The 11,131-nt window shown below is 53.8% G+C and overlaps 5 protein-coding genes across 5 annotated transcripts; 3 read left to right on the plus strand and 2 right to left on the minus strand.

Annotated features, from left to right (window-relative positions):
- Position 1: 1 nt before the first annotated feature.
- QC762_206580 (uncharacterized protein) lies at positions 2–1,927 on the minus strand (the record flags this gene model as incomplete). The annotated part of the gene is made up of 1 exon (XM_062887559.1): positions 2–1,927. The coding sequence occupies one exon, from the start codon at positions 1,925–1,927 to the stop codon at positions 2–4; it is 1,926 nt and encodes a 641-aa protein (XP_062745676.1).
- A 1,334-nt stretch (positions 1,928–3,261) lies between these two features.
- On the plus strand, positions 3,262–4,362 carry QC762_206590 (uncharacterized protein; the record flags this gene model as incomplete). The annotated part of the gene is made up of 1 exon (XM_062887560.1): positions 3,262–4,362. The coding sequence occupies one exon, from the start codon at positions 3,262–3,264 to the stop codon at positions 4,360–4,362; it is 1,101 nt and encodes a 366-aa protein (XP_062745677.1).
- Positions 4,363–4,428: 66 nt separating this feature from the next.
- Positions 4,429–5,586, minus strand: QC762_206600 (uncharacterized protein). Its single transcript, XM_062887561.1, has 2 exons — positions 5,222–5,586; positions 4,429–5,162 (listed from the first exon to the last, which is right to left on the minus strand). Exons 1-2 carry the CDS (start codon positions 5,470–5,472, stop codon positions 4,499–4,501), a joined length of 915 nt encoding a protein of 304 aa, XP_062745678.1. The 5' UTR covers positions 5,473–5,586; the 3' UTR covers positions 4,429–4,498.
- QC762_206610 (uncharacterized protein) lies at positions 5,233–7,923 on the plus strand (the record flags this gene model as incomplete). The annotated part of the gene is given in 5 exon segments (XM_062887562.1): positions 5,233–5,733; positions 5,742–6,164; positions 6,225–6,791; positions 6,889–7,175; positions 7,228–7,923. Coding segments are annotated over 4 exon segments (1,902 nt in total). The 5' UTR covers positions 5,233–5,733; positions 5,742–5,812.
- An 847-nt stretch (positions 7,924–8,770) lies between these two features.
- On the plus strand, positions 8,771–10,783 carry PNS1 (pH nine-sensitive protein 1; the record flags this gene model as incomplete). Its single annotated transcript, XM_062887563.1, has 3 exons — positions 8,771–9,164; positions 9,223–10,147; positions 10,207–10,783. The coding sequence occupies 3 exons, from the start codon at positions 8,771–8,773 to the stop codon at positions 10,559–10,561; spliced, it is 1,674 nt and encodes a 557-aa protein (XP_062745680.1). The 3' UTR covers positions 10,562–10,783.
- Between the last annotated feature and the right edge of the window lie 348 nt (positions 10,784–11,131).

Here is an 11,131-nt window from a genome sequence, read left to right on the forward strand (position 1 = left end):
CTTAATCCCCCCTCCCAAACCTGATATCAAAATCCTTCAAAACACTCATAATACTCGCCGCCTCAACCTCAATAGGCGCCAACCTCTGCCCCCCACCATTCCTCCCCCCCCCTTGTCCACCGCTCCCCGGCCTGGGAACCGGCAGCGCCTTCAACTTGGGCAGCCAAGTCCCAATCTCATCCGCCGCCTGATCAAAGTGCCTGTGACTAGCTAGCGTCTTATACGCCTCAGCACAAGACAGCGCTAAAGGGAAACCTGACTCTGACGCAGAAGTCTGCATAGGAGGAAGCGGCTGCGGTGCGGCAGATTGAGAAGCGTCGCTGTTGCTAGACTTGCAACATCCACCTCCTGGTCCAGCACCGCCGCAGCACCCACCACCACCGCTGGCTCCCGGGTTGTTCTTCTCAAAGTTGGCTGCTAGGGACCTACAAAAGAGGCCTGACTTGGGATCGGAAAGACACTGAGCGCAGGTACCCGGGCCGTTGGGGCCGCACCGACTCCCTGAGGGCTTAGCTTGGGTGGCGTTGGAGTTGGTAGAAGGGCGGTTCTGGTTTGCCCGTGGACCAGGAAGCTTGATAGCACCGGTGGCGGTCACTTCCATAGGTATTGGGACGACATCGTCCTCTGATGGTGGTGGCGTGTGAGTCTGTGTTTGCTCGGCAACTGATGGTAGTGGTTGTTGGAAGGACATGGGGTTCATGAGAGCCTCAGCACACATGCAGTATGTTCCATCCTTGCAGAAGCCGCACGAGTCCCTAGCCTCAAGCGACATCATGGGCTGTAAAGACTGTGGTGGTGGTTGGGTGACCATTGGAAGTGACATTCTGTTGTCCTTAGCAAACATGGCGGTAAAGTCTGTTTCCATAGGTATTCCAGCATCCGAACGATGCCGCTTCTCCTCGGGTGCCGAAGGTGGTGAGCTTGGTGAGTGCGGTCGTTTGAGGTCGGACATTCTGAGGGCTTCCTCCAAACATTCGCAGCTTGACCCAAGTGTGCATTTTCCACATCCCATCGCTGTGTCGGTGTCTTGAAGCACAGCTTCAGCACATGCACATGACCCAGATGCTTGACAGCCACCACACCCTAGAGGCGCCATCATTTCGTCGGGAGGGGAGATGATGTTGGAGATGGAAAATGGTTGAGTGGTTGGTCGGGGTTCCGCAATGGGCACAGCACTTGGCCCCGAGCTCTTCGGCGGAGCAGGCTGCAAAGGTCGTCTGGGCTGTGAGATATTGGCAAGCGGATTCGCTTGAGGCTGTATTGGTGCCGGGAGACGTCCATGATTTCCAGTTGACGAAGGTGACTGAGAATCCCATGCTGATAACATTGAGTTGCGTTCTTGTCTCTCCTTGTCAAGCTGTGACTGCAACCACTGGCAACGAGATCGGAGTGTCTGTCTCTCGGCCTCCAGGTGATTGATACGCTCCTGAAATTCCTGGACGACCCGGTCGTGCTCTTCCTTCTGCTCATCCAATTGCTCCTCCAGCTCCCCAACCCGAGCAGCCCTACGCTCACGAAAGGCCCTCTGTGCAGCTCTGTTTTGAGCTTTGCGTTTGGTTGGTGGAGTGTCGGTGGCAGGTTTTCGACCTGGCTTGGGTCTGGGAGGAATGACCCACTCCTTGCTGGTCATGCTCATGGCCATAGGTTGTTGCCCTGGGCCCGGTGACATAACTCCAGGCGACGCCATGTTCAAAGGGGTTGAGGCTTTGATGGAGGGTGGCCTGTTGGGTGCGTTTGGGCGGATGGCGATGGGAGGCGCTGACACGGAGGTTGACGATGTGGGAGTGGAGACGTTGGACGGAGAGGCCGCAGATGCGGGGGTGGAGGCAGGGCTGGAGGAATCTCTGCCAAGTGTTGTCGTGATGGAAAGAGTTCTTTTGTCGGTGTTCCCAAGCCCGACTGGGGAAGCAGCGGCAGCGGCAGCCATGATTACTGGCAACGGAATGATTTGACGGACCACGAGGGTTGGTGGTGCAGAGGTCGAGGACTGTACCGAACTAGTGGCAACTGACTGCAGGTTGCAGCCGAATTTTATGTCACCAGTAAAACGGGCTAGGGCCGACCGTTTAGGGAGTTCTCCTCGGTATCCGAAAGGCAGGGAGATGGCATTCAATGAGGAAGTCCAAGTTTGATGGTGTCGAACTGCGAGAATGGGTTGTCTGTAAATGCCGCTTTTGATATGTGACGAGTCGCTCCGCAGTCAAGGAGAATTTTGACACGAGTGACTCCAAAGTTGTTCGCAAGATCACTTAGATGGCGGCGTCTTGTTTGAGAAGGAGGTTGTGAGTGACACGTGATACTGTTCAATCGGTGTGCCGGCACAGGGTCAAATATCGAGATGACGATGACGATGACGCCGATGTTGTGGGAAGAGGATTTTGAGGGTCTTGATGCTGAAAAATTGAAGCAGACGGAGGAAAGGGTCTTCTTTTGCGTCAACCGAAGACGCCCGGGCTCAGTGTGGGCTAGCGAGGCCGGAGTTTTCACCCAGGCCAAGGAGTCTGAGGGCTTTGATTCGGTAAAGGGAGAGATTGGAGATGTCAGTCGGCCCACTGATTTGATTGATAAGATTATAGGATCGCGCTAGATCCAAAGAGGCCTAGCGAGGGGTGGTGGTGCTATGCTTGCGTCAAGGAACCCCACGGTCGAAAGCCGAGTGAGGGTCACCGCTTCGACAGCAGATCCCAACCGGAACACGGATAATCACACAGTCATCACTTCGGTCACCACCGGAATCCGCTCGGTCTATCGCTTGATGATTCTGTGGTTCTCTGCTGAAGTTCTCTATTCAACATGGTAATTTTCCTTGGCGATTTGTCGAGCCGTTCAGTAGGCGAGCGATATCGGACATACTGTGACGTCTTTAGAAGACCATCAGCAACTAGCGCCCGGAAGTTCTGGTTCGCCCGGAAGGAAAGGCTGAAGAGGACACTCCTCGAGCTAATTGCTGCCCGTAAATCATGTGGGGGCTCTTGGAGCAAGCTTCCCAAGGTGATTCAGGCGGGCCTCAAGAAGGCGTGCCTGACTGAGGTCAACTCGAATTCTGTGTATCTGTGTAAGAGAAGGGAGCTTGGGTCAATGCTGCCACCACAACTGAAAGAAAGCTGTATTAGCTACCAACATGATTTGGGGAATACCAACTTGAGTGGCTCATCGTGCCATCTGGTATTATCCTCATATTCACAATATGGCTGACCGTTAATTCCAAGCCGTCATCCAGAGTTGCAACGCACGGGCCTAGCGTCCGCCAAGACATGGAACATGTCCAGAAGCCCAGCATCGTGGTCCGAAGTACCATCAACATTCTGTCAACCAAAATCAGCCAACTCCCACCGTCGACCACAAACAATAAAACCAACAAAAATGGCCCAACTCGGCCTCCCCCCAAACTCCCGCCCAACATCCTCCTACTCAACCAACCTCAACCTCTACTCCCCCCCGTCCCCCAAATCCCAACTCCCCAGCCGCCGCTCCTCCCTCTCCTCCTCGGCCACCGACGACTTAGAAAATTCCTCCTCCCTTCCCTTCCCCGCCGCCCTCTCCCGTCGCGACTTTCTCGCTCCTGACTTCGACCCCGCAAGCTACCTCTCCACCCTTCACACCGGTGGCCCAGCCTCTCGGCATCAAACCCTCGAGGACCTGCGCTCTGAACTCCGCGATCGAAGCTCTGCTATCAGCGCCGAACTGCTTGAACTGGTCAATTCGAATTACACGGCCTTTCTCGGGCTAGGGGATGAGCTCAAGGGCGGGGAGGAGCGCGTCGAGGATGTGAGAGTAGCACTTTTAGGTTTCCGAAGAGCGGTAGAGGAGGTTCAGTCTAAGGTTAGGGAGCGGAGGGTGGAAGTAGGGGGGCTGAATCAGGAGTTGAGGGATGTCAAGGGGGCGGTGGAGACGGGCAGGAAGATGCTCGAGTTGGATGAGAGGGTGAGCGGATTGGAGAAGCGATTGGTGGTAGGAGGGACGGGGCAGCAGCAGCAGCAGCAGAAAAGGGATGGAGATAGCAGTGATGAGGAGAATTGGGATGATGACGACGAGATTTTTGGGAGCGATGATGAGCAGACTCAGGACGAAGACGGTGTGGAGTTTGTCAGTAGCAGGCCGGCGAAGCTAGCTGCTTTGGCGAGGGAGTGTGTGTATGTGGATGGACTGGCTGAGGCCATTGGTAGAGATCTTCCGTTTGTGAAGAAGACTGACGAGAGGATATTTCGGTGTCGGAACACGATACTGCTCGACTTGAGCACAGCCGTAAGAGAAGCACGGAAAGCTGGAGTCAAAGGTCAGGGGCGTGTTATCAAACTGTTGGCGATTTACGGGGCTTTGGATGCGCAGGCGGAGGCTGTAAAGGTCCTGAGAGAGAAATGATGGTCTCAGTTCAAAATCCAGGGGGCATAAAAGGCGCAGAGCGACTGGCATCACGATACCCAATTTTCCAGGATTTTTTTTATACAAGGATTATGATACATGGCATACATCTAATATACATTGAAAAACAACAAAACTACATGACAGTAGCCAGGTGTTCTGGCTTGACCTTGTCGTCTGTTGGGGCAAAGTTACCGTTCAAACTGATCCCTGGGCCATGCGTTGTGCTCAAAACAACCTCGTCAATAGCCTTGGGAATGTTGTCGTCCAGTTGGTTGATGTTGTCTTTGAGCTTGGACATGAACGCCTTGATGTTGTCGGCAAGCATTTTGGGAGAGAAACCGAGCTGGCCCACGGCCATTCTCACAACACCGTTTCTTTCTCTGTACTCATCCGCGCCAATCAACTCCTGCATCGTCTCCTTGATGTCGCTGGTAATGGTTCCACGTTTTGGGTTGGGCATCAGATTCTTGGGACCGAGGATTCTGGCGACCTGGGCTTTCTTCAGGGCTTCTTGGCTGTCGGTGTGGCAGATCAACTTGTTGAAGGCGATCTCTCCTCGTCGGATGGCCTCGAATAAGCTCTCCTCACCCACCGCCACGGCACCAAGTTGTTGAGCCTCGGTCGCTAGGGCGCTGCCCTCGGGGCAGATGACACCGATACGGGTATCGGTCTTGACTGGGAAGGGCAGACGAATGGCACTTCGGAGGACGGGACCGCTCTTCTGGGTCTTGACTTTGACGGCGAGGTCATACTTGACGGTGGTAGGTGGACGTCCAACTTCGGCAGCGCGGAGGTACCTTTATGGACAGTAAGCGACAATACGCCGGCATGGGGTGACATTGGGAAGGAAGCTTACCTCATGGCATCGCAGAGTGTGAACTGCTCCATCGGTGAGAGATCATAGCTACGGAATGTCTTATAGGTCTTCTTCTTCTTCACGGGCTTCTTGCGCATGCCTCCACCACCGCCACCAGACGCATGCCGGACCTGTGGTGTCGCAACCGATGGCACGAGGAATTTTGGTATTGTCGAGGCGACCGTTGGCCTGGCTGGTGTGGACAGGCTGAGCCTTGCCAGAGAGGCAACGCAATGATGTGTGGAAGCCATTGCGAGCTGTAGGACACAAACGGCGACGTCGTGAGCCTCCGCCTCTCTCTGTCGCTGTCGGTTGCGCTGCTTCAGAAAAAAGTTGGACCCCGGCCCGTTGAGGTTCGTTGCCTTGAATGTTAGGCTCAAACCAAATGTTCAGACAAGGTCCTGAGAGCTTCGGTTTTCACCGCCTTACCAAAACCGTTGGCGCTCGCGGCAGAAACCCCGCGCTGGGATGGGTGAATGTGGGGCTTTTTTGCTGCCCCTCCAAAATCCCAGGTACCGAGACTATCATCGGTGACTGTTTTCTCATCACGTCCCCTATTCCTATACTCACCACCCTTACCCACCGTCCACCATGAAGCTGGAAGAGCTCCATCCCATTGAGGCCCTCCTCACGGCCGATTTCCGCTCAATCGAGCCTCGTCTTCAGTCCCTCGATAAGCATCTCATCCTCCGCACCTACCTCCATGGCTACACTCTTAGCGAGCTGGACACCAAGGTCTGGCAGGCCCTCCGCGGCAACCGCGCCGCTTTCTCCTTTATCAAGCGCGGTAGTCTTGTCAACCTCGCTCGCTGGTTTGAGTTCATCGAGGTGATGCACCCTGAGATCCAGGACGAGATCAAGGCCAAGGATGCTGCTGCCAAGGCGAAGGTCGCTGCTGCCAGCAAGGCCGGTGGTTCTTATGCTCTTAATCTGCAGAATACAGGTAGGTTGATATAGACTGTCAAATGCGTATTGGACTCAATGTGCTAACAGACATGAACAGACCAGGGCGTTGTTACCAGATTCTTGCCCGAGCCTTCGGGATACCTCCATATTGGACATGCCAAGGCAGCTCTTCTCTCCTGGTACTTTGCCCAGCAGTACAAGGGCCAGCTTCGCCTCCGTCTCGATGACACAAACCCCGACAAAGAGAAGGAGGAATACCAGGATGCCATCATCGAGGATCTTGCCATGATGGGCATCAAGTGCGATACCCTCACCTACACCAGTGACTACTTTGATTATCTTTACGATATGGCGATCAAGATGATCAAGGAGGGACATGCCTATGCCGACGATACCGACCAGGAAACTATGCGCAACGAGAGATGGAACGGCATCGCTTCCAAGCGCCGCGACACGCCAGTGGAAGAGAACTTGCGCATCTTCGAGGAGATGAAGAAGGGTTCCGAGGAAGGCGTCCGCTACTGCCTTCGCGCAAAGCTCTCGGTCGACAATCCCAACAAGGCCATGAGAGATCCTGTGATCTACCGTTGCAACGTGGACACGCCTCATCACCGCACCGGCACCAAATGGAAGATGTACCCCATGTACGATTTCGCTTGCCCTGGTGAGTTTTGTCATTTTTCTTTTGACCTCTTCTGACCTTCCCTTTCGTCGTTGGGGCCGTTGAGATGAGAAAGACGTGATATTGACAGCACCTGAAGTTGTCGACAGCTACGAGGGCGTCACCCATGCCTTGAGGTCCACAGAGTACACCGACCGCAACCCTCAGTACGCCTGGTTCCAGAAGACCCTGCAGATCCGCAAGGTCCATATGTGGGATTTTGCGCGCATGAACTTCGTCAAGACTTTCCTCTCCAAGCGCAAGCTTGCCAAGCTCGTCGATACTGGAAAGGTTTGGGGATGGGATGACCCCCGCATGCCCACCATTCGTGGTGTCAGGAGAAGAGGAATGGGCATCGAGGCTCTGCGCGAATTCATTATTGCTCAGGTATTTCTCTGGCCTTTTCTCTCCGCCGTCGCAAAAATTAACAGCCAAACAGGGACCTAGCCGCAACGTTGTTACCATGGACTGGACCAAGTTCTGGGCTACCAACAAGAAGCACATTGATCCTATCGCTCCCCGCCACACTGCTCTCCTAAAGAAGGATATTGTCAAGGTGCCCGTCACAGGCGCCGAGGCTCCTGCTCAGCCCTTCCAGGAGGACAGACCCAAGCATCCCAAGAACAAGGATATCGGTACCAAGAAGGTGGCGTTTGGTCCCGAGATTCTGCTTGATCAAGCCGATGCCAAGAGCTTCAAGGAAGGCGAGGAGATCACTCTCATGGCTTGGGGCAATGCCTTTGTTCGCAACATTGCTGAGGGTGATCCCATCACCTCGTTGACGTGCGAGCTCAACGTGGCAAAGGGCGATGTCAAGACGACGGAGAAGAAGGTTACCTGGCTCGCTTCTAGCCAGACTCTTGTGCCTGCCGAGCTTTGGGACTTTGACTACCTTATCACCAAGGACACGCTGCAGGAGGAAGACAACATGGAGGACTTCCTGAACCCCACCACCTCTACTATGGAGGAGGCGTTCTGTGATGAAGCTACGGCCCAGCTCAAGAAGAACGACATCATCCAGCTGGAGAGGCGTGGTTACTACCGTGTGGACAAGGGTCTCGATGACTGGAAGGAGGGTGAGGAGAAGAGGCTTGTCCTCTTCAACATCCCGACTGGCAAGACTGGATCCAAGTAAGGTTGTATGTTCTGCTGTCCGTTTGTGATGGGAAAGTTTGATAGAATACTAGATGTGTCCTACAAGACTGGCTTGTCCTGTGTGTTGGCGTCAAGATGCAACTGCTGAAGTGTAGTGGTGAATAGTATCACTTTGGAGAGCAAAATAAACATCTGACAGGGCAACGGATAGGGGCCGGAGCTTGATGCATGCGCTCTGTGCCGAAAACCGTCTTGGTGTGCCGAAGGCCGTCTTGGCAACTTGGCAGGTTCGTAGGCGAAAATGCGATATGCCATCCGTTTTTTTCAGACTCGTCTTGGGGTAAGATGGTGCAACTCATGTCTGACCCAGGTCTGATCCATCGAATTCTCACAAACTGTCTTGAAGTCCTTGTTGAGCTGGTTTGACATTGCACCTGGACCTTGAAGCTTTGGGAGCTCGGGAGCTTTGTTAGAGCAAATTGCTGGAGAAAATCTCGGATCCACCCGGCTACACCAGATTAGCGAGAGCTCGATGCTCCATCGTCGATCAAGGTTAGTTCTTGGCACCTGCCCCCCCCAATCACATTCTTTACGTCATCCTCCACATCCAAGACATTCCACCAAGTCGACGGCTGGCCGCAGCCCTGTCACGCTGTCAAACAAGCCCAATTTTATCTGCACGACCTTGGGGATTTTATCCATTTCTCCAACTTCTTCCTGTCTTCTTTTTCTTTCCGCAACTTCAACGAGGACTCAACGGCTGCCTCTCTCATACTGCGCTCGCAGGTCGAACCAGCTCTTAGCTATTGATAGCTATTAGAAGCTAAGGTACCTTGATTGGAACAACGGCACGCACAACAAACCTCTCGCCAAACCGGCAACGCAAAATGGCCTACCAGGGCGGTGAAGCCGCTAATTACTACAGCCCACCTCATGGCGGTGGTGGTGGGCCGCAGTATCCCCCTCCGAACAACTCGTACGAAATGCAGCAACCGCAGAATGGATACTACAACCGACCTCCGCCGCCGCCTCCTCCTCCTGCTGGGGGTGGGGGTTATAGTAACGTGCCGATGAACGATGGGGGGTATCACAATGGGTATGGGGCGCCACCGCCTCCACCGCCGCCGACTGGACCAGATGGGAAGATGGGACCTCCCCCGAGTTATGACGAGGTTTTTGCGGTGCAGAAGCCAAAGTGGAATGATTTGTGGGCGGGGGTGTTGTTTTTGGCGACTTGTGCTGGGTTTGTGGCTGTTAGTGCTATTTCGATTCAGGGATATGGTATGTATTGGTACAATGGATGATTGGGGGTTTTATGGCTGACATTTTGGGGGTGTAGCTGCGACTCGTAATATCAACTCGGGCGGCCTCAATGGGCAGCGGAACAGATTCGGGTTGACGACGCATACGATTTGGCTGTTTGGCTGGGTGCTCATAACGGCTATTGTGCTCAGCTACGGGTACATGTGGGTTGCGAGGAAGTTTACGAAGCAGTTCATCTGGATTACGGGGATTCTCAACGTTGTGCTTGGTTTTGCGACGGCCTTGTACATGCTGTCGAGAAAGTACTACTCTGGCGGGATCGTGTTTTTGATCTTCGCCATTTTTCAGCTGATCTGCTTTATCAGCTGGCGGTCCCGGATTCCGTTCAGCGTGTTGATGCTGCAGACGGCCATTGATGTGGCCAAGAATTTTGGGCATGTTTATCTTGTCAGCGCGATTGGCGGGCTGTTGGCTACGTTGTTTGCGGCGTGGTTTTCGGTGACGCTAGTTAGTGTCTATGTCAAGTATCAGCCGGATCCGAATAACCCGGCTTGTAGGCAGGGCGCGGGGGGATGTTCGAGTGGAAAGGTGATTGGGCTGATTGCGTTTATTACTTTTGCCGCGTATTGGATTTCGGAGTGGTTGAAGAACACGATTCATACTACTATTGCGGGGGTTTATGGGTCGTGGTATTTCAACTCGAGGAACTTTCCAACGGGGGTGACGAGGGGGGCGTTGAAGAGGTGCTTGACGTATAGCTTTGGGAGTATCAGCTTGGGGAGCTTGGTGGTGGCTATTATCAATTTCCTGAGGCAGTTGGCGTCTGTGGCGAGGGCTCAGGCGTCATCGGATGGGGATATTTTGGGGATGATCTTGTGGTGTATTGTGGGGTGTCTTATTGGGTTGTTGGACTGGGCGGTTCAGTTCTTGAATCGGTACGCTTTTGCGCACATTGCGCTTTATGGGAAGGCGTATGTGCCGGCGGCGAAGGATACTTGGAAGTATGTACACTCTTTGCCCCTTTTGTCTTCTGTGGAGTTTACTAACGACCATGGAACAGGATGATCAAGGACCGCGGTATCGACGCCCTCGTCAACGAATGCCTCATCGGCCCTGTCCTCGGCATGGGCGCCATGTTTGTCGGGTACGCCACCGCGCTGATGGCCTATTGCTACATGGTCTTCACCAACCCCTCGTACAACTCTGGCGGGGGCTTCACGCCGGTGGTGGTTGCGTTTGCCTTCTTGATCGGGTTGCAGATCTGCAATGTGTTCACCACCCCGCTCAGCAGCGGTATCGACACCATCTTCGTGGCTAGCGCTTGGGACCCCGAGGTCATGATCCGGGATCATCCGGATTTGTATCACAGGATGGTGGCGGTTTACCCTGAGGTACAGCAGGCTATTCACGCTTGAGCGGACGTGGAAACGTTTCTGCAAAGGAGTAGGGAGTTTAGTGTTATATCGTAAGGGAAGAGCAACCAGAATGGAAGGGGGTGGTGGTGATAGTGCTATTGTGGAAGTGTTGCTAGAAAGTAATGGTAATAAGTCGATTGACGTTCACTGTTGTTCTATGATGCCTTGTCCAACCAACAGAGGATAGTCCGGGCTCTACATGCCCGAGGCATATTGCAACCGCCTTGTTTCCCGCACAGCATGGGTCTGATACTGCTTCTTCTCACTTCAGCTTTGACTGGTTCTTCCTCCGTTCCAGCAGCCTCTTTTCCCGCTTTTCTGCCGCTATAAATTCAGGGCCGAATTACGTAGGAAGTGGGTGGGGGAGGTGGGGGTCGGTTGAAATATCAATCAAGAGATCCAACACCTTGTCATCTTTGTCACTGTGAAAAGGAGAAGAGCCTTCAAAGAAAAAGTGGCCTCGTTTTCCGGAACATGAAACCTGTTAAACGGATAGCCAAGCTAACTTAGGAAAGCCCCAAAAGAGCCAGCCCAGTTCTCAACAACTACGTTTGTAACGCGGGTTATATC

This window comes from Podospora pseudocomata (assembly GCF_035222375.1).
Source record: "Podospora pseudocomata strain CBS 415.72m chromosome 2 map unlocalized CBS415.72m_2.2, whole genome shotgun sequence".
NCBI lineage: Eukaryota > Fungi > Ascomycota > Sordariomycetes > Sordariales > Podosporaceae > Podospora > Podospora pseudocomata.